This window comes from Neolamprologus multifasciatus, chromosome 5 (genome assembly GCF_963576455.1).
Source record: "Neolamprologus multifasciatus chromosome 5, fNeoMul1.2, whole genome shotgun sequence".
Lineage (NCBI taxonomy): Eukaryota > Metazoa > Chordata > Actinopteri > Cichliformes > Cichlidae > Neolamprologus > Neolamprologus multifasciatus.
The window spans coordinates 28283217-28306767 of record NC_140443.1 but is presented as its reverse complement, the minus strand read 5'-3'; the positions used below and the strand labels follow the sequence as shown (position 1 = coordinate 28306767).

The window sequence follows — 23551 nt, the reverse complement described above, 5'->3', positions numbered from 1 at the left end:
AGCCAGACAGACAGGGAACATATGTATGTGTGCCGGGCCTTTTAATCAACACATGGGCTGAGAGGATGCTTGCTACTGCCAAGGAATGAGTGCGCTTCTTCCCTCTGTGCTTTGAGGGAAATAAGGTAAACTGCCACGACACGAGTGAATCCAAAATAAACGTGCGCTCAGATGTAGAAGCCAAGAAGCAATAAAAAAAACCCAAAACCTCTCAACTGAAAGTGCTAAGCAAAATTATATTTACAGAGTGTGAACAGACAGGAATATTCAATCAGTTTTTATAGCCCACAGAGACACATACAGCAAAACCCAGCAGTCATTGTAATATCACTGGCCCTAAATAGTGTTATTAAGCTGACAGTGGCTAATTAATTTTATTGGCGGCTTCATTTTCTCTTTCTCCCTGCGGTAAGAGTCCAGGGTGTTAAAAAGATGGTGAGTATTCGTCGCTGATCGTTGATAAACTGTGAGAGCGGTGTGACAGTGACCCTCTGGGCGCACGCAGGCCCCAGCGCCTCCTTACGCCGCCTGCCGTCACTCCCGTCCTGCCAAAGGCTCCCTGTAATTAAGAGCTACGCGCCGGGGAGCGCGTGCGTGCATTTATCTATGGAGCAATACATGGAGTGAGTATTATCAACAGGGGTAATAAAGCATGCTGTAGAAGATAACAGGGACAGATTAAAATGCTGTAAAAGTCATCTGAAAAGTCAGTTTGTGTAATAAAGGGAATCTTGATTTGTAAGATAGCATATGTCATGCCATGCTGAACTGTAGTCGTGTCTTCTTTAAGTTGTGCACTGAAAAGCTGAGGCGTTCAGGTCAGGGTGTTAAGTCGCATCATTTTGTTAACTAAGTCTTTGAGTAGGCTTAACTTAACTCACTCAAGATCAGTAGCATAGAAACTGTTTACTATGAATTCAGCAGTATTTCGGTCTTCAGATTTCCCCAACATCAACACACGTCACCTGCCTCCATGCTTCTTCAGACAGTAGTGGGAATGTGTATTAGCTGTGAGTTTAATCTTATTAAACTTATTAGAACAAGGCAGACTGTTATTGTGGTAAAACTTGTTTTTAGGTTTTATATATTATGAGGAAAGCAGGGCTGTGGGTTAAGTGCAGGGAACAGGGTCTAAAGTCACAATACACTGACAGAAAGATTAACCCACAGTCATGCCCATCTTTTTTTAAGTGATTTATTGCATGAAAACAAATACACTGGCTTCTATATTGTGCCTCATCATTGGCTTCACAGTGTGATGGTTTTAACTAGAGATGGACCGATCCGATATTACGTATCGGTATCGGTCCGATACTGACCTAAATTACTGGATCGGATATCGGCGAGAAATAAAAAATGTAATCCGATCCATTAAATATCAAAAAAGCACCTCACAAAACTTGCTACACGGCTAACTCGGCTCATAACCGCAGCAGTATGCATCACGTGATAGAGTGGCTGCTAGCAAACCAGCATTTCATCTCCGAGGAAGTTTTCCCAGAGAGAAGTAAAGCAAGTGTGTAAGTTCATCTCTGAATGTTTGTAAAGCGTTCCCACGTTAAGCTTAACAACCGATATATGGAGCGACTGCCCCTCTCTCTCTCTCTCTCCTGCTGCTACTTCAATCATGAAACTGCTTAATGATCAGCTGATCGGCTTTTCTGTCGTGAGTCCGTCTCTCTTGTTTGTTTTTGGCCCACTTTGCACCAGAAAGAGGAAACCAGCGGCTGAACAACAGCAGCACGTTTAAGCTTGATAAGCTGTTGTTAGAATGTATTTAATATTACTTTCTACGGATCTTTTTCTACAGCTGACGGCTGTAACTGTGCAGGGGCGGATCTAGTAAAGTTTAGCCAGGGGGGCCGATAGGGCATGAACAGGGAAAGGGGGCACAAAGACATACTTTTCTTTCTTATTCTCATTTAAAATGTCTAGCTTTTAATAAATAATTATCTGACTCTTACACCCAAAGTTTTAATCTGATGTAAAATATATAGAAGTCCATTACTGTATATAGTAACTGTTGAGTCTAATATACCCTAGTAAGCTATACTACTTTTTCCTTTGGGAAGATACCATCTGTGCAGTCTGCAATTCTGTTGAAGAAAGATGTTGAATCTATTTAATTATTCTTGAAAAATAATTTATTTTTGTGCATTTTCCCCCTGCATCAAATTAAATTTGATTACATCGATTAAGCATCATGAGGAAGAGGGTGGTTCCCTATTTTTTTTTTTGCTGGGAGTTTGAAACCCTATTAGTTAGGTTTCTTAATATTTCTGCTAAGTACTCTTTAAAATACCAGAATAGGGAGGATGGAGCAGGTTTAACTTTATTAGATTGATCAGTGTTGCTGAACTATGAAATATTTTGGGCGCAGTGTATTTTTTTTTTTTACATACAGGTATAACAGAATAGCTTTAGTGTTGTTATTTATTTAAACTTGAGTATAAACGTATACAAAATGCAGGAAGATATTAAAATAAACGTTTTATTGATTAAAAAACACACTATATCGGATTCATATCGGTATCGGCAGATATCCAAATTTATGATATCGGTATCGGTATCGGACATAAAAAAGTGGTATTGTGCCATCTCTAGTTTTAACAATGGCTTAACAAGCAAAATATCTCTGCTTCAAACCCAGGAGGAGACGTAGATCCCACAGTTTGTTGGCCATGCATGTTCACTGTATATTAACAGGAGTACATAAAGGTTAAATGTGTGTGAGAGGAAAGCTGAGAGCTATTTATCCCCGGAGCTTTGCTCCATATTTTCCCTCCCACCTCTTCCTCCTCGACATGGACGAAAGGTGAAGTGAGAGAGTGAGACGATGGGCTTCGCTTCCTGCAAACGTGCTCATCAGCGCGTTGCATTGATTGCACTAATATCTTCTCCGCAACAATCAATGACTCCGTGTGTCGCCCTGACACCGTTGCGTGTCTCACAACTGATGGAGACAAAACAGGCACATGTCCTTAAAAACAGCAGTTCTGTCTCAATCAAAAGAAATATATATGTTTTTAAATCATTCTTTAAATGTCAGAATGACGTATTTTTTACACCAGTTTGTCTTTCCACTAATTCATTTTTGTTCCGTTATCACACGTTCATTATCCAGTAGAAAGAAAACACAGAAATTGCCGGTATAATTCGACCCTAACTGAGAGCTGGTGTCTGTGACTCTCGTGCGCTCTCCATCTCTGACAGGGTGGCAGGTGTTAGATGAAATAGAGAAAATGAGCTCAGTGGAAAGACCCATTAGATGCCAGCAGCGGGGGCTCAATTGAACAAATAGAAACACTTTTGTCATCTTGGGTTCACCGTAGCCAGCTGAATGCAATCCTATCAGAGGCTAAACAGGAATGTGCAAACGTGCACATACATATGGGTTTGGATGTAATCCAATAACTACCCCGGCTAACTCGCAGGAATCACACAGAGATGTACGTTCACATACAAAATATTCAGTTTTAGATCTAAATTGGCTGAATGTTCCCCACACAGCAGCTCTTTAGGTAGGATGGAAGATTTCACTTTCAGAACTCCGGGAACTTCAGTGGAAGCCTGTAAAAAATACAAACTTTTTCATTTCAACATTTGATTGTCTTTGCTCCATTTTCATTTACATTTATTGACAATAACTACTCTTCATTTTGAGCAGATTTTACATCATATTTTCCCTTATTTACTGCAGCTGTGTTCTTCCTGTCCTGTTATCCATCAACGGCTTCTGTTTTTTCACCTACAGGATACCCAGCCGTAATGTTACCCACCTTCAGGTTATTCAAAATCAATTTTTATCCTGACCTTCTTTCACTCTGTATTTCCAGCACAACCTCAGTACTTACTGGACCATACTGTATGCCATCTCTCCTCCTCCTCTTCTTCCTTCATCTGTTGACTTACTGTCACTGTCCCGCTCACCTTCTGGTGCTGGCACATGTGCTGAAATCCTCAGAGCAACTTCACCCCTCCTCCCCTAACGCTCGCAAATTTATTAATATGATTTACATAAAGTTAAAGTTCTCCTGGCAGCCAAGGAGGCCGCTCTAAAATAAGCTGTGGCTCTGACAGAGTCAATGTGTTATGTGTGTCATAGGCCCGAGGGGCTCTGGGGGCTGTTGGGCAGGGAACGTTATAGAGGATCCCCGGGGGTCTGCTGGCCTGGAAATGACATGGAGTGAGGGAAGAGCCCCCATACTCCAAAATCAGTCATCTCATCTGCAGGGGGAGAGGAGGAAGGACAAAGACGCATCGCCCCACTGCAAGGCACGTACGCACACTCGTGGGAAAGGCACACGTGCACTCTCCCACACACTCACACATGCACGGACACACTCACCGGAATATAATATTTTATGTGTGATTTTTAAATATGGCTTTAGAGAAGGATTATGCAGGAGATGATGCGGGCCGATTATGGTTTCAGGACATCGGGGGCGCTTGAGCTCTCTAGAGAGGCCCAACGCAAGAGTGTATTTTTTTCATACCGCAAACAGATTTTAAAATAGGGTGGAAAAAAAAAATTAATTGAATTTAACATTAAAACGGCCTGTTCACTCAAATGACAGGCATACAATGATGATTTCTTTTCCTGTATTAGCACGGCTCGAGGGTAAATTTAACAAAAATTATATATTTATTAGGAGTTTATTAATTAAAAGCAGACATAATAAAACGAAACTTAAAAATAAAATAACAATTTTAAGTATTTAAAGTTTCTCTATTAATAATGGAGCACTCATAACTCTTTTCAGTTACACTGTGACTGCAACAAAATCCGCTGTTAACATCGTCGAATGACCACCACATCTGAAAATAGCAGTGTGTGGTGTTGCTTACCTACCACAAGGTCAATATCTGCCCGCACCTGATGACAACCAGCTGATGTCAATCCATGCTGACAGCTTTTGGGCTTTTGAGTGGTTTGGGGCCAACCCCACATGGGAAATACAATCTAGTGTAACCAGTAATGGAGCAGAGGTGGTTAAAAGAAGAAGAACAGAAAATCCAACCCACCGCCACACTCGGAGCTATCCAAACAAAACTAAAAGAGAAAAATGTGAAAATCAAGACCTGCGGAAAAACCATTTTGCGCCTGCCTTCGATAAGCCGAAGGCCCGCTTTTTCTTTTTTTTTTCTTTTTTTTTTCTCCTAAGGAAGAATAAGTATGACTGCATGGTCTGTGTTACAGCTGTGAAATTATCCCAGCGTGTCTCCTCTGAGCTGCATGACAATGAAAAGGCAAAATGTCAACACCTTGTTTTCCCCGCAAATATTTAAGAAAGCTGTGACTAAAGAAGTCCTCGGAGAGGGGAAAGGAACACAGAGGGGAGAATTAGCCGAAAGATTCGCGTACCGGTTTTCCCTGATGCTTCATCTTAATTACCGCCGTGCAAGCCATGCAAATCCGATTGGTCGTTTATGCCAGGAAATTCATAACCACGGTGCGATATTAATTACTCCGGTAGGATTCGCGCCATATTTGATATGCACGAGGCATTGGCGGTCATTACCAGCCTTGTGTTTCAGCCCTCAGCCCTGCGTGTCAGCGGTAATCAAATCTAAACGTTGACAACAACACATTCACTAATCAATATAGGATGGGAGGGATCCTTTGATGCTGGAATTTTAATCTCTTTTCCTTTCGTGTGTGTGTGTGTGTGTCAATATGCCATTAGTATCTCTCACACATGCACACACACAACTCTATTAATTTCTCTCCCAGGATGCTCATTGGATTTCCTCATTTAAAGCACGTCTTTTATGTTCCATTGTTCCTAAAGACATTAGATTAAGTGGAGTCAAATGCAATTACGGCACACAGTTGTTCAGCGAGGGCAAAGTGGGGTTATGTGTCACATTTGGGGGCAGTATAGGGAGAGAAGATGTATGCCATACTGCGATAATCACGCAATGCACCCACTTCTCCTAATGCATGACCCGGAGAGAAAGATGAATGGCGGGGGGAGTGGACAACGACGTGAGAAAGAGTAATCTGAATGAGACACCGAAGAGAGAAGATGACGGACAGAGGAAGAAAGCCGGCCCTTAATTCCATCAGTGGAGCAACACTGACCTCTCCTGGCTAACGCACCTCTCCTGTCGGTGTCACTTTGTCGCTCGAAGTCCCCAGCAGTGGCTTTAAAATTGCTTTCTTAAATCATCCAGCGTGTGAGTGAGAGGGAACAGAGATCGAGCATGCTGAGGAGTAGAAATAATGAGGAAAAACACAAAGCACGCGGCCATTTACTGACTCGGGTTCTACATTGCTCTTATAAAAATGTAATCAATCACTCGCTCCAGTGTAGGCCACACACAATGCAACCCTCCCACCCCCCAAGTTTAACACTCTGCCTGCCACAGCAACAGGGAAAGGTCACCCACAGGAGTGGGGGTGAGAGGTAACAGTGCATTCCAGTTTATAACACAGCCACACTTTTAGTAAATATAGAAATGATGGTTAAAGAAAATGAAGCACTTACAATGACAGTCAGCATTTCACTCTCATCCATATTCAGGAAGAACATGCAGGTTTTGCCTCTGAGAAACCCGAGCAGGTCTCTGTTCTTCTGTAAGAGCTGCAGTGGGTTTTCAGACCGGCACCGAGGATGCCACCTGAAACTCACAGCAGCTTGAGCATGTTTGGAGAGGAGACAGGGTGGAGATGATGGTCTATATGTGAGGAGAGCATGGATAACGAACAAAAAGTGAAAAAGAAGCCGTAAAGTGGAGGCAAGTACACTGATGTGAAAGCATGTGGCCTGGTATTCATCCACGAACCCCTGTGATGCTTATATGTGCTCATAAGCAAAGATGAAAGATCCAAACAAGCATGGAGACACACACTTTCATGTCCCACTCTGAGTTCAATTTGACCATCTGCATACTGAGTTTATTCAACTGCAGGCAGCTTCTGTGCAAACAGTTATCAGAAATCACTGAATTTAAAAAAAAAAAAAAAAATCTGTGTATGTTTCTGTCTCACAGTCGTCCTCTGCCTCGACTAATGATGTGTTGGCATGCGCATCGCAGCCACATAGCCATTCACAGGGCTGGCGCCTGTTAATGGTCCTGGCATCCCAAGCCACCCCAGTAAAGTGATCCGTCCAACTGGCTTAGCGGGCGCACACGCAGTCGTGGACCGAACAGATGCCACTCATTTCTGCTGGCCAAAGTGACCCAGCAATAAGCTGGCTAAGCACCTAAAAAAATCTCAGCAAGCTAGTAATGAGAGAAATGAAGTCTCTGCTGTGTGACAACGCAGCGTGGCGCCCCGCCACAGTGACCGCCTTTCTCGCTCTCCTACTTTCTGTTTGTCCTTTTCCTGCTCTTGCCAGTTTTGGGGCTGATCCTGGCTTATTTGATATTTTGCTGACCCTCGCTCAGCTCCTCTATCGTTTCCCATGCTTCTTCTGCATCAGTGTCCTATTTTTCCATTTGCTTTCTCCATCACGCAAAATTCAATAAATTTTCTGCACCACTGTCCTCTCACTGGGCAGCACTGGTATGTTTTGTGTGTGTGTGTGTTTCCATGTACTTGTGCACCCGCGTGTGTTTTGCTGCTAGCTGATGCGCTCTATGACATATTGAGGAAATAAAAAGCTCCTCCGCGGGGACGGCTGTGGCCCACTAATTAAACACCTCCTATGCGACCTTATTGCAGGCGCCAGTTGCCATAGAATCGAGCTGCATCTTCTGGGCCCTGCGTCAAACTGCATCTCCTCCATCTCTGAATCACAGGAAAGAGGGGGAAGGAGAGGAAGGGCAGGAAGCTGCAAGGTCATTACTTCAAAAAAAACAAAACAACAACCCTCAATTACCAAACAAAATAAGCTTACACAGAGCAGAGATATTGGCAGACTTGCTTCCGCAGCTCTGTGAATACTTTTAAGGTGGCAATTTGAGAACAATTTGTCCATGATCTGTTCATGTAAATTGCATAATGTGTAAACAGCGGTGTGTTTCAGTCTTTGTCAGCTTGCACAATGTGAAGCTATTTAATAGCTTTTTAACGGCGTATGTTCTTAGGCAGCTTACTCTGTACACAAGATTATGTTTATCTCACAGACGGTGACTTGAAGAATGCAGCTCAAATATTTATAAAAAAAGGACAAAATTCAGGATAAACTTTATAAATCTTTTTGATAACATTAAAAAGCAGCAGCTTTAGCAGAGCTCTTGTGAATTAGTGCTGGTGACACTACATATTATAATGCATGGAAAAAAAAATAGAAACACAAACATCAAGGCCCGAGGGGAAATGTGACTACCAACGTCTTCCTGAATTGGATAACCAGGGACTCATTTGCACAGTCTCACTTGGCCATTCAGGCTTACTCCTGACAACATTGCATCTTTAGTCATTAGATGTACTATAAGAACTTGTCTTGACTTGTCTGATTTTCCCCTCTGGTCATCTTTTTTTTGGTCCAATCTCAAAATCTGACTGCATGCATGCCCCTCTCTGTCTGTGTTACAGTGATATGTTTTATTGCTAGCTTACTATCTGGGAAACTGCTAAATGTAATACAGAACACACCGTGAACGCAGCAAAAAGGAGGGCAGGAAAAAAAAAACACAAGCAAACTGAGGGTTGAAATACACAAGAGGAGACCTGGGAAACACAGCTGAACAGAATCTAACTACTGAGGCAGGGGAAGCAAAATTAAACATAAAACAGACAAGACAAGAGACTACCAAAATAAGACAGGAAGTAACTGAACATGGAAACAGGAACACAGACCTGATGCAAAGACAAAAAAGGGAAACAAACAATGAGACAAGACATGCTTCATACAGGAGACAGGCAAAACAGAGAGACTGACAAATGAGAACTAACAGAATCAAACAAGGAGCCAAATGTTTAATGTTTTGAACCATGTAATAACCAATGAAAGTCAAGAATGAGGATACCACATGTGCACTAAGGACTGAGGGATCCCCAAAAGCTTTTTATTAATGCTATTCAGCCAGCAAATGAATGTAATAGTTGGAGAAATCCGTAGGTGTGTGTCTGTGTGTGCTAGTGTGCGTCTTGTGTGTCTGCTAGGGTCAAGCCCGCTGAATGAAGGTGTCCTCTGATTTGGTCCATTGTGGTGCGAGGGTCAGCGCAACAGACGACTCAGCACCTGTCACCGGTCGAGTCCCACTCATCACTCACCGCCTCCATATGCTGCCCATTAAAATCAGACATGCGGGCACTCGGCTGGCAAAGTCCACACACCCAGTGACCCTCCTCACATCTGTTGACAAAGTCTTTAACACATGCAGCATGGAGAAGGGGGAAAGGACAGTCGGCAGGGGAGGCAGAACAAAGGGAAACGTTTACATGCTAAAAGTTCACTTTTCCAAACGCACAGCAAACTAAACTGTGTGACAGATGTGCTCTTATCACTCACATCATCTTGTGTCAGACAGCATGTCCGAGCTTGACACTTTTTATAGAGGGCTCCCCAGGCTGAGGCCATTACTTATAACGAACAGAGAAACTACTTTTTGTCTGTGTGTGTGTGTTAGTGGCAAATCTCTGTAGCGCAAATACTCATATTTTGAGTCACTCATTCATAATTCATTTATGCAGACATGACCGCCACGAGGATTCATCTATAATAAGCTTTTTATGCAACCCTAAACTGATTAAAGAAATCGGGACAGATGCCAAACCTTTTAATCCTTGAATAGGGTTATAAGATACAACTTCAGTGTGCAGTTGCTGTGTTAAAATGTGTCCATGTGGAAACAATGGGCACAGCAAAGTGGTTGCGCTATAAAAGTAGCAGATACTGGATGCAAATGCAGCTATGTGCACAATCCCCTAAAGGGTTTCACGATTTGCTTGCCTGAGGTTGCCACAGGGACGGAGAGGAATTAGTCTGTGGTGGACGTGCTGCTGAGCCTCTCTTCCCTTAAAATTAGTCATTTACAGTTTCTCAATGAAAAGAGTTAATTTATTCAAAAAGCAGTGATAACAGCCAGAAAACCCCTCATGTTGTATTGCTTTTAGTGGCAATTTTAATCCAAATCTTAAATGATAAAATGTTATTTTACTTTTTTTAGTGTCAATACTTTCTAAATCGCTAATTTCCACACCATGCTTTTTTTTTCCTTTTCTTTTTTTTTTTTTTACCTGTGACATAAACAGAATAAACTAAAAGCCTCTTGTTTATTACAATATCTGATCTGGTTTGTTTTTGGACATTCACAGCAAAGGAGCACAATCAAGCCTTCAACTGATGCAGCGAGAGTACTGACTGAGATTAGAAAGAGATCATTTTTTTGTCCCTTCTATTCTTTGGCTCTGTGCTAAATCCAGAACTGAATTGATAATCCTTCTCCTCACATCTTGATTAATCAGCCCCCATTCATGTATTAAAGACCTCATAGTACCATATAATCCTAACAGAGCACTTCACTCTCAGACTGCTGGATTACTTGTAGTTCCTAAAGTATGACTGGGAGGCAGAGCCTTCAGCTCTCAGGCCCCTCTCCTGTGGAACCAGCTCTCACTTTGGATTTGGGAGACAAACACACTCTCTACTTTTAAGATTAGGCCTAAAACAGTTTGATAAAGCTTATAATTAGGGCTGGAACAGGTGACCCTGAACCCTCCCTTAGTTATACTGCAATAGACTCAGACTGCTGGGGTAATTCCCATGATGCACTGAGCATTTCTTCTTCACTCATCACTTCATTAGCTGTGTTTTTATACACGACTACTGTATTTAATAAATAGTAATTATTAAACCCTGGCTCTCCCATAATGTTTCTTTTATTCTGTCTCTCTGCTATTTCCTCTTTCCTCTCACCCCCAACTAGTCATGGCAGATGGCCCCACCCCTCCCTGAGCCTCGTTCTGGAGGTTTCTTCCTCTTAAAAGGGGGTTTTTCCTTCCCAAAGTTGCCAAGTGTTTGCTTAAAGGGGTTGTGAGTTTCTTTGTAGTGTGCACTTTATATTACCTTACTAAGTGCCCTAAGGTGACTGTTGTTGTGAGCTGGCACCAAATACAAATGAATTGACTTAAACTACTGTATATTAAACAGATGCCTGAGAATAGCAGTAGATAAAGTACAGAACATCCACACAGTTATACCAAACCAATAACTGAGGGGAACGATCTGGAGTCTGAAGACTGCAAGCTAGTTAAGGCATTTCACTCCATTTTCACTGCTCCACATGCACATAACATGCCTCAGTCGCCTCGCATTAGATGCCAAACACACCCTCAGACTTTGGTGGCCTATTTAACCATTTATTGGGTTAAAAAAAACATTTGGTGAGTCCCAAATAGGGTTCTATCCCATCTTTGCAATCCATCAGCAAAGATCAGGCATGTATCACAAATAGTGACATGTTATTTAACCCTAACCTTAGTTATATGTAATTAACCTTAATTTTCAACATAAAGAATGAAAAATGTTGAAATGAAGTCACAAAAACTTCCAACCTCTCCCTTTGAGGTGCTGCCCTGCTCTGCAGTTTCAGCCACTCCACTGCCGAAGTGCCCACCTGTAGGCTCTGCAGGGATTTTTGCTCATTACTGACTGAGCTTGAATGTTAGACAGCAGACTCTAACCATATTCTACTGTGGTTATAAATTATTTCAAACATGAATAGCTTAACTTACCCTTGAAAATTATCGGTCGCAGTGATAGCAGCATGAAAAATGCATTTCTAACAGCTTTGTATTTTGTGTGATCAGATCTCAAACCTTTACCTGATTCTGTTCATTGCGGTCAACCTTGAGAATTACTGTTTATTCAATGTTAGTGAAGATATAAATTTCTTACTTTCATCTTACAGTTTTCAAGCAGTAAACCAAATTACATCTGCATGCCTTGATATGGTTCTAGCTAAAGTTTAGTGATGGTTTTTTAATAGAATCAGCCATATGACTGCTTTGCAACAAGAATAATCAGCTGTACGGTTTAAAAGCTGCATGTAAGCAGTTTAACCTGAATTAGACCTTTACTGGAGAATAGCCAGTAGCCGAGGTAAGGACATGCATATAAGTGCGGTCTGAGAGAGAAGCAGAGAAATCAAATGAGGGACTTGGAGTTGAAAGTAAGGAGAGTCTCTGTAGAGATTACACGGATGGAATTCTATGCGCTAGGTGTGCACGCGTGTTTAATTTGGTGTAATAAGTGTACGAATCTGAGTATGTATGCAGGCGTGGTTGCAAAAAGTTTAATGTGTGTAATAAAAAGATTCTGAGAGCATGCCTGAGTGACTGTAAAAGAAATGCAGAGGGCATTCTCTTCAAACGGGTAGAAGAGCAGGCACTTTCAAAAGGAGACAGCACTGAGGGCAGCCGAGTTTGAACTGTGTTTTTGCAAAGCAGTCTGCCTTTTAAAAAAAAGACAAGCAAAGAATTAATTCCTGAAGTGCGTTCACTGAGTTTTCTTAGAAAGGGAGCAAATTTTAGGGGATATAAAGAAGGAGTGGTGGAGCTATGAAGACGTGAAGACAGGGGGTTTACTAACCGAGCAGGGAGCAGGGAGAGGAGGGAAGTTGTGGACTGGAAGGCAAGTGAGAGAAATACATGGAGGGTAAGAAAGGGATGAAAAAAAGGGACACATAGAGGGAGAACACTGGCCTGAGGCGCTGCTACGTGCTTTGCCTTCTTTCTCCCCTTTCTTCAGGAGGCTCTCAGAGAGACGGAATAGACACGAGATGAAAAGAACAAAAACCCACTTTCTACATGGACCTATGGGAACGCTTGAGCCAGTGGTGCCACATATAGCTGCACCGATCTGACCTCGGCGCTGCAGGAGTGATGGCTAGTGAATTACCATGTCAGTGGCCCAGTGCCCCGTCACTCCAGCTCCCTCACACGCATAATAAACACACTCTATCACCCGTTCGGCCCAACCACACCGCCCAAAGAGAGCATATTAATTATAGATACACATTAAATTACTTTCATTACCTCCCCTGCTCAGTCGACGGGACAGAGACAGCGATGATGGATGGAAAGGGGTTTGCTTTACTTCCCCAAGTAGCAAACGCCCCTTCTTTTATCTTCTCTCACCCTTTTCTGGCGTGTTCATTCTTTATTTTGCACCAGTTATCCTGTGACTTGCATTTCCCTATTTGTCTTTTGCATCTTTCCCCCAATTTTTTTTGTGACAACTAGACAATGGGAATGTCTGTTCTCTGTCACATGGAAGAGAGCAAAATGTGCCGTAGTTGAAAGTAAATGAAACGTGAATAAAATCTGACTCTACTTCTCTCTGTTCATATTTGCTCATGTGTCCAACAGCACTGACTGAAGTACAGCCAAAACATTGACAGTTGTACCTTTCTAATGACCTCCTGCAATTTGAACCAAATTTTCACATTTGGCTTCATCGCTCCAACAGACCACTGATTTTCTTATGTATACCTCAGCCTTTTTTCCCTGTTTCCCCTTCTAATAAAACCATTTCCAAAGAGGCTTAAGCAGACAGTCGATGGATCAACACAAGGATCAGATGCATCTCTCAGTTCCTGTGTCTGGTATTTATTTCTTGCTGACATCATTTTCAGATGCTGTTCATCTGCTGTAGGCCTGCTACTTTTTCTTTTGTCCTCCACTTGTCCAGTTTGTCCACAATGCCAATATAATGTTTGAGCTAACAGCTCTTTGGGAATCACATTGTTGGTGCAAAAATACTATTTTTTAAATCTGGGTATGTTATACTTGACAGTTTTTGTAGATTTAATTCAAGAGATGGTGTCCTCTTGTTGCAAGCTGCTTGTAACAAAGTGCCTAAAGATGCAATTTAAAATGTGTTCTTTGGTATGTGTCAGCACAATACTGCCTCAACCCTTGTGTTAGGCGCCTTTTTTTTTTTTTTTATCTTTGAATGATTTAGTGTAAAGTGGTTAAAAAAAACATTACTCTAAAAATAGTTAGATGCAGGAACTGGACTGAAAATAAGTGGGAAAAGAAGCTAATATCCAAAGAAAACCTTTAGAGACCTGGAGAACTGTCAACTGTGGCTCAAGACTTTTGCACAGCACTGTATTTCCAACTGTACTCAATTAAACTTGATCTATAATCTCTCTGATTTCATTAACTTTTGAAATCAATCACAAGAATCCTAGCGTCTGCATGCGCTAATGAAAATGTGGCTAATGTGAAAATAGCACCTCTCCAGTGTCATCTTCTCTCATCCTATACAGTGCAGTCCCTGAGCAAATAACCATGCACCACATCTCTTCTTTAACCCTAAAGGCCACTGTAGGCTTCGCAGTGTGTCTGTGTATTTATGTGTGTGCACACTTGTCCTCCTTCGCTGCCTTCTATAAGTTTGATCTCACTGCAGCGAGGAAACCATTACATCGGATGCCTCTGCTTGCTCAACAACCCCGGGTCTATCTAATCTCTGCTGCTCCGAAACATCCCATTCAATTTCTTCTGTTGATAGATGCCAGTGCTCTTTGAGCCCTTCGGGAGTACATTCTTTCTTTCCTGCTCGTCTCCAACTTTTCACTTGTGTAAGACCACCTTAGATTCATCAGGTCAGCCCCCCCTATTGTAAACAACTAGGATCTGATTTGCACAGATCCAAAGGTCAAGAGAACGGCTGACACGTCAGCATCCACACGCCAGTCTAAGAACGTTTCGTGGCGTACGTAGGATGCTTTATGAAGAGTGATACCCACTTAGATTCACACACTCCTGAGCTCGCTACCTCTTTAACACCGACTGACAGTTACTGTAACTGAGAGCTGCCAGTTACACTTAGAACAAGCGGATGCATTCTAATTGTAGTCGTCATAAACAGATAAGGAAGAAGCACTCTAACACTAGCACTACTCTTCCTGTTTACATTTACAGCCACTGATGCTACTTACTGTTTCCAGCTATTTTGCAATTATATTACATTTTGCTGTAACCTCAGCAGACCGCAGCAGACAGAGAGCTACTGGGCAAGACACTAAAACCCATGATGCAAGGAGAAAGAACACCAAAAGAACCCTTTAGTAAGGACGTAGCCCGTGTTTATTGAGATCATGATCACATAACATTGCATTAACTGTGAAATTACTAAACAGCAATGCAGAAGTGTAAACTACCCTCAAGCCATTTTATTCACGGCTGTTTATTTTTTGCTCCACAGCACTTTTCACCCAGCATTGCCTAGTCATTGGACCACCTCCAAGACCCTCTGGAGATCCAGAAGTCTTGTGTTTTTTTACCATTGGGCATGGAGGACAACATTTATGGAACTCCACAGGAACAAACATTATGAGAAGGGCAGCCTGTAGAGGAGGGTCAGGAGGCCAGAGGGGAGCACGAGGGGAGAGTGAATATAATAATGACAAACGGATTCCTGGCCGCTGCAACTGCAGCCTCGTCTCTCGGGTATCTTTCCACCTTGTCATGTCCAAAGACCTTGTATAATACTGAGCAAAGGGACAGGAGATAGCAAACACGTGTGTATCTGTACTCGCCTGTGCATTTCTAATTTATTGGCCCACTGATTTGCTGATGCGTGTGAGGCCGCACACAAGAGCACTAGCCTGGAACAGCCGGGCTTTGGTTCATTAGGCGCTCACACCCTTAAGCGGCTGACATTTCCAAACTTGTTCCCCAGTTTTCTAATTGTCGTGAAAAATTGGACACAGGCGCCAACATTGAAAAAGCTACACGCTACATCTTGATTTGATGGCATTTCTTGAGCATCGCCGGATGAAAGTGAAATGCAAAAAAAAAAAGCACGCTGGATAGTGCAAAAAGTGAGGTGGGAAATTAAACAGGGCTATTCATCATTCTCATTTGAAGACCTAAATAATCATCTACATAGATAAACCACATAGTGTCATGATAAAAATACATCAGATCTGGTGTGTAAATTTCAAAAGAATCAGAACAGTTTCGAAAAGTAAACCTTAAAATTGTTACTCAAATAAAGAAATCAAATAAGAAAAGCAAATACATAGCATTAAATCAATTAACAGTTTATACAAATCCATCTTCTCCATAAAATAAATGTGACTGCTAAATGTCAACACAAAATTATGGCATCATTAGTAGGGATGGGTATCGTTTAGGTTTTATCCGATACTGGTGCCAAACCGGTACTTTTGAAACAGTGCCGGTGCTTAAACGGTGCTCAAACCGGTGCTTAAAGAATGGATATATGGTATCATTCTTGGCTGGAAGCAGTGCTTAAACAATGGAAAAAACACAAACTTTGTTCAAAAACCTCTCATGTTTAACGGTTTTCCACTTTTTCTTTGGTCATTTTAGCTTTTTTGGCCAGGGTGAAGGGAGTATCTGCCATGAAACAAGAAGACAGCCGCATGTAGCTATGATGTTTGCTAGTTCACCTTACATGCATTAATGTAATAACGTGGTTAGCCTACTCAACGTAAATTACACACGAACAACATTAAGCTACTTACGCAGAGAAGAACGGCTGCTGCTGCCGCTGCCATCATCATCCGTCATCATTTCTGCTACACTGGCAGGGCTAGGGGCAAGGACTGTACTCGTCGGGTTTTTGGGGGATGTTGCAAATTCCGGGTCCGATAACAGGCACCACACCCGCAGTAGATGTGCTCGGTGTGAGGTCTCGCAGCAAGCTATCAAATACGGCGCATTTCTCGGCTTTTAAAAAAAACGCTATGCGTCGCCAGGTGTTTCATCGGATTTGAGGAGTTACCTCCTTTGACAGTATCACAGTATCAGCTTAAAGCACTTGTTGCAGGCTGCTGAGTTTGCATATTTTGCTGTGAAGTATAGCCAGCCTTTTGACCGCTTCGCCTCGGGCACTTTTAATCTGTAGCTCTGCTCTAAAAGAACATACGTACCTGGACCCGCCTACTATCCTCGGAAACGTAAAATGATTGGCTAGAACCTAAAGTGTATCACAGCTCAGGAAAAAAAGCACTGAAATAAAGCACCGAAATGTGCGCTGCTTTTCGATCTGGTTACTACCGTTTATGTCAGAACCGGTGCCATGGCACCGGATACCGGTACCCATCCCTAATCATTAGCACTCATTAGTTTGCGTTTCAGCTTGAAATTAATAAATACTGACAAACGGTTAAAAAGGTTAAAAAGGTTAAAAAGGTGCTATCATGTGCTGTTGATTACAGAATTAAAGTCAGTTTAAGACTCCAACATCAGGCTTTGTTAGTGTATGTTTAAACTAGAGATGGCACGATACCACTTTTTTATGTCCGATACCGATACCGATATCATAAATTTGGATATCTGCCGATACCGATATGAATCCGATATAGTGTGTTTTTTAATCAACAAAACGTTTTTTTAATATCTTCCTGCATTTTGTATAAGTTTATACTCAAGTTTAAATAAATAACAACACTAAAGCTATTCTGTTATACCTGTATGTAAAAAATACACTGCGTCCAAAATATGTCATAGTTCAGCAACACTGATCAATCTAATAAAGTTAAACCTGCTCCATCCTCCCTATTCTGGTATTTTAAAGAGTACTTAGAAGAAATTTTAAGCAACCTAACTAATAGGGTTGCAAACTCCCAGCAAAAAAAAAAAAAAAATAGGGAACCACCCTCCACCTCATGATGCTTAATCGATGTAATCAAATTTAATTTGATGCAGGGGGAAAATGCACAAAAATAAATTATTTTTCAAGAATAATTAAATAGATTCAACATCTTTCTTCAACAGAATTGCAGACTGCACAGATGGTATCTTCCCAAAGGAAAAAGTAGTATAGCTTACTAGGGTATATTAGACTTAACAGTTACTATATACAGTAATGGACTTCTATATATTTTACACAAGATTAAAACTTTGGGTGTAAGAGTCAGATAATTATTTATTAAAAACTAGACATTTTAAATGAGAATAAGAAAGAAAAGTATGTCTTTGTGCCCCCTTTTCCCTGTTCATGCCCTATCGGCCCCCCTGGCTAAACTTTGCTAGATCCGCCCCTGCACAATTACCAGCCGTCAGCTACGTAGAAAAGGATCCTGGTGTAGAAAGTAATATTAAATAAATTCTAACAACAGCTTATCAAGCTTAAACGTGCTGCTGTTGTTCAGCCGCTGGTTTCCTCTTTCTGGTGAGAAGTGGGCCAAAAACTAAGAAGAGAGACGGTCTGGCGACAGAAAAGCCGATCAGCTGATCATTAAGCAGTTTCAAGATTGAAGTAGCAGCAGGAGAGAGAGAGAGAGAGAGGCAGTCGCTCCAGGTATGGTTGTTAAGCTTAACGTGGGAATGCTTTACAGACATTCAGAGATGAACTTACACACTTGCTTTACTTCTCTCTGGGAAAACTTCCTCATAGATGAAATGCTGGTTTGCTAGCAAGGCTACAAATACACACAGCCGCTCTATCACGTGATGCACACTGCTGCTACGTGTTACGGTTATGAGCCGAGTTACGCCGCGTAGCAAGTTTTGTGAGGTGCTTTTTTGATATTTAATGGATCGGATTACATTTTTTATTTCTCGCCGATATCCGATCCAGTAATTTGGGTCAGTATCGGACCGATACCGATACGTAATATCGGATCGGTCCATCTCTAGTTTAAACTTTACAGACTTTACAAAGACCAACCAAAAAATGGAAAAATATGGACCAGCAGATACAGCATTTCACATATAGAAAGTAGAAGTTATAAAATGTAATCACTGCATGTGCAATACTACAACAAAATATGTTATCAGTGTTTCTAATACGGTGAAAACAACGATGGAAAAACATCACAGGTTTAAAGGAAAGTACACAATTCAACATTGCTCCAGAGTCCAGGCAGGTGCAGTTGTACAAATGTCATACCTCTAGAGAGCTGACAGAGTGGACAGATGACTGTAAATTAGTAAAACATGCTGGTCATAATTTCCCCATGAATGTTAAAGAGATGACTGATATTTAAAAAGGAGAGAAATTAGCTGTTTAGAGCAGCTAAAGTTTGACATATAGCTAAAGGTCTTAGCTTTGTACTTTGTGACAGTACTCTTTTATTTCTTTGTTGTCACGGGTAACATAACACATTTGCAATTCATGACATCTTTTCCATCCATTACTACTCAAATGTAACTTTTTTTAGCCTAGTAAACAAAAAAGAAAATCCCAGACACATCTGCATTACTAGCGCATTATATAAAAAGATAGAAAATAAAAAATTCTCTTTCATTTTAAGAATCACTGTCACAGTTTTTCTTCCTCTGTGTGGCCTTAGTGCTGTGGGATAATTTACTCATTTTCTAGAAAGTGTCAGTGTAACCTTGAAGCATACTGAGGAAAATAATAAAAACATGAGATTTGCTGTAACTTACTATAAAAACAGAAATCTCTGTCTGTCCACAAACCCCTCCTGAACCATCAAGAGTTCAACCAAACTTGATGCACAGGGTAGCATCATATCATTTTGACAACATGACCTGATCAACAAACTGTAAATTTCAGAATTTACATTTTTTACAGTAAATATTTGCATCACTTTTCAATTGTGCAGAAAAAAGAACAACAATACAAGAAATCACAGACTGTGTCTGAGAAAACAATGTCTCTCAGCTACAAACAGCTCTGCTTGAAATGTGAAAAAGCACAACAGCTTCACAACACAGCTGCTGGCGAGGTCCACTGATAAAAAAAACTCCAAAAAACTCACTGAAAAGCCTTCAGTTAATCCAAAATGCTGCAGCAAGAGTACTGACAGGGACTAGAAAGAGAGAGCATATTTCTCCTGTTTTGGCTTCCCTTCATTGGCTTCCTGTTAAATCCAGAATTGAATTCAAAATCCTGCTCCTCACATACAAGGTCTTAAATAATCAGGCCCCATCTTATCTTAATGACCTTGTAGTACCATATCACCCTATTAGAGCACTTCGCTCCCGCTCTGCAGGCCTACTTGTTGTTCCTAGAGTATTTAAAAGTAGAATGGGAGGGAGAGCCTTCAGTTTTCAGGCCCCTCTTCTGTGGAACCAGCTTCCAGTTTGGATTCGGGAGACAGACACTATCTCTACTTTTAAGATTAGGCTTAAAACTTTCCTTTTTGCTAAAGCATATAGTTAGGGCTGGACCAGGTGACCCTGAATCCTCCCTTAGTTATGCTGCAATAGATGTAGGCTGCCGGGGGATTCCTATGATGCACTGAGTTTTTCCTTTCCAGTCACCTTTCTCACTCACTATGTGTTAACAGACCTCTCTGTATTGAATCGTATCTGTTATTAATCTCTGTCTCTCTTCCACAGCATGTCTTTTATCCTGTCTTCCTTCTCTCACCCCAACCGGTCGCAGCAGATGGCCGCCCCTCCCTGAGCCTGGTTCTGCCGGAGGTTTCTTCCTGTTAAAAGGGAGTTTTTCCTTCCCACTGTCGCCAAAGTGCTTGCTCATAGGGGGTCATATGATTGTTGGGCTTTTCTCTGTATCTATGAAGCGCCTTGAGGCGACATTTGTTGTGATTTGGCGCTATATAAATAAAATTGAATTGAATTGAATTGAATAAAGAGGATGATGCCAGTGAGTCAACTCAGAAATAATAACTTCTAGTTTTAGTTCCCCATCCTACTCTGTGGAAAAACAAACAGCTTTTTGTTGTTTACAGAGTAAAAGGCGCTTATATCAATTTGCAATGAGGTAGATCAATACAAATCAAAAGGTTAATGTATAATAAGATTTGTGCCTTCAGAACAAAATAACTGGCAGGATCAAGAATGAATTGCCTAAAGGGTTTTGTTTTTGGTAACACAAAAGGTACTCCAACAAGATGCATTTCTCATTTTAAAAAAAAACTTCACCCAGTACTGATATTTACTTACAGTCTGCACAAACTCACATGCACAGGAAAGGTAGCTAATCGTTTTTAAACTTTCAAAAACATTGGTTAACCATCTTCAAATTCTTCATTAAGAGCCATAATCAGGTCAAAGTTGTTCATGTGTGGCTTGTGCAGCAAAACTTCCATCAGCTTTAGCTCTACCTTGTGCTAATTAGCAAAAGTAATTTAAAAAAAGTAAACACACTAAGCTAACATGGTGAATATAGTCAAATCTATACCAGTGAGAAATCTCCACGTTTAACAACGTTAAGCAGCTTCGCGCGCCGATATTAGCAATTAGCTCAAGTTGCTATACAACCTGTTAGCATGGCTGTAGTCTCTGTGTTGTCTGCTGGTTGAAAGACTGTACAGTTCATCAAAAGTCAAAGTAATTGCCGACTGACTGAACGAATAAATCAGTCTGTTAAAAATGAGTGTGAGCAAGCAGAAAGCAATCTGTGCTAAGATCAACCTGTACAGCTACAACTATCACCCCGCTGCATTCACGCTAAATAAAGCAATCACATTTCATTTTGTTTCGGCGCTCTCTGGGTCCTGCTGGGCTGCGCTCATCTCCGTCTCCTCAGCTTCAGGCTGCTCCATCTCTGCCGCTGAGATGCTCATCTGCTCCTGGTTCTCTATGTTAGTTTGGTTACGCTCTCGGTCTTTAGCTCTCTTTTCTTTCTCCAGCATGTGGTAGTTGTAGATGTTCATGACGAAGAGAAAAAGCCCGCCAGTCGTGATGACTGAGCCACACATGAGGAAAAGGTACTTGTAGTCGCCAAAGATGTCTACCAGTAACCCTGTGTGGAGGAGGCCAGAAAGAATATTTAAAACTAATCAAACAAAACACAGCACAGTGAGAGTATAGCGTCTAGACGGCAAGTGTGAAGGTGAAGAGGAAGATCAGACTCAGATATTGCTTATGAGTGCGTGCAAGAGAGCGAGAGTGAGCATAGGCCAATTTGAGAAGAGCCATCTCGGAAATGACGGGGCCATTACACCCTTCTTGGCTCTCCTGAATCGCCGGGAAGGCAATTTGGATGGCTGCTACCAAAACGAATCAGAGGAGAGGCATATTCTCAGAACCATAAATATCCAGCTCAAGTCTGCAGAAAAGTGACAAATGTGGTTTAGATCAGATTTGAGCCTGCGGCTTTTCTGAGTCCTAAGTCCACAAGTCGCCCCGACCCCCGTTTTCCCCACCAGACACGGATCAATAGGCGAATGTCGCTATCTCTCTCAGTATCGGCATCTAGGACTGACCACCTCACTGCATTACAATCCCCCTTAAAGCCGTATGGAATCATGGCAGCTCGCCTCAGAAGCTGAAGTATTTTGAGCAGGATTCGTTTCTGTTTATTTTCTCTTGCTCCTAGAGTCTTCCCTTCTCTTTCCACTATTAAACATCTAGTTAGTAAAGATGACTGTGTTAATTCATCAGGCCAGTTTTATAAAATCCTGCGTGAACCGAACACCCAACTTTCAAAAGACATTTAAATTTGATGTTTGTCAAACATATTAGGAAGCACATTTAGTACAAACATGCTACCGTCTCCTTCTGAAACCAATTAAAGACGATGTTAAAGTATAAGGAAATTAAACTGATTCCCTTAGCAGATCTCCTTAACTATACCACCTGCCATCTTTGCAGTGGAAGATTGTGTTAAAATAATGTTTGTGTGACTGAATGCAATGTACTGTACTATACTAGGAGGGGGTCACTTTGCATTTGGATCATTTTCAACCATCTCAATGCCGGCTGTATTATCTGATTGATAGCACTCATCTGGTGCCTGTACTCCAATGACCATCACCCTCATTAAGACAGCCCTTGATTGGCTAAGCAGTAATTAAGTCCATCTGGCATAGTCACCTCTTTTTTAATGTATTCACAGCTTAATTATGGCCCAGGTACAGGACTTTAATGACGAGAGTTTGAACTGAGCGTCATTAAACACCCAAAGCAAAAGGGTAATTACACCCGCTTACCTCACTTCCTCCTAATTGGATTGACCCGAAGGTTTTGGGGGAGCAGTAACAAGCAGAATAGGGGAGACATAACGATTGAGCCCTCTGGAGGAGATTGTTAGACGTGCAGGGAGGCACTTATTTACCCTATTAAATGAGCGCCTCGGAACACAGTTGCTCTAGACTAACTGGGGGGCCTGTAACTTTTCACCTCATTAAAAGTCAGGTTGGAGGCAAAGGACGCGTTTGTCAGCAGGATGATATTCACAGCTGATTAAGTCATGTTCAGCTAAACTACTGTACATCCTCACCTTGTTTATGTAGGACATTAGGCCTGTATGAACACTGGTGAACAAGTTGAGCAACAACAGAGAGAATGGCTTGCTCACTGCAATACAGTATGTGTTATTGACAGATAGGGCTGGGCGATATGACCCAAAATTCATATCTCGATATTTTTTACCTGGACGGCGATATAAGATATATATCTCGATTTTTTTTTTTTTTTTAAAGCCATAAAGTAAGAACAAAAAGAGAGTTCTTAGTCAAAGCTGTGTCCCAGATGTCACACAGGCACTTTTATTAACATAGAGCATAGATGTACATAAAATTTACTCAAAAATAAATTATGAGCATTTATTAAATAATCACGCTCCATAAATAAAAGAAAACAATGTTGTTTTTGTGCATAACAAAAAGCTCACAATTGTGCAGTCAAAATGTAAACTAAAAGACGCAGAGCATAGTAACAAAGACAGATTTCACAGCTGCTCTGTTCCCAACTTCTACTGTGTGACTGACAGCATTGAGTTTGAAATCCTCT

General features: G+C 41.5%; 1 protein-coding gene across 2 annotated transcripts in view; it reads right to left on the bottom strand.

The window, feature by feature from the left end:
* Positions 1–1813: 1813 nt before the first annotated feature.
* The window catches only part of LOC146518955 (monocarboxylate transporter 2-like), a 34000-nt gene continuing 12262 nt past the window's right edge, over positions 1814–23551 (bottom strand). For both annotated transcript variants that reach the window (XM_085159846.1, XM_085159845.1), the window contains exon 5: positions 1814–21560. In XM_085159846.1, coding sequence (XP_085015972.1) covers positions 21286–21560 — 275 coding nt within the window. In that variant the 3' untranslated portion in view covers positions 1814–21285. The remainder of the gene's footprint in view (positions 21561–23551) is intronic.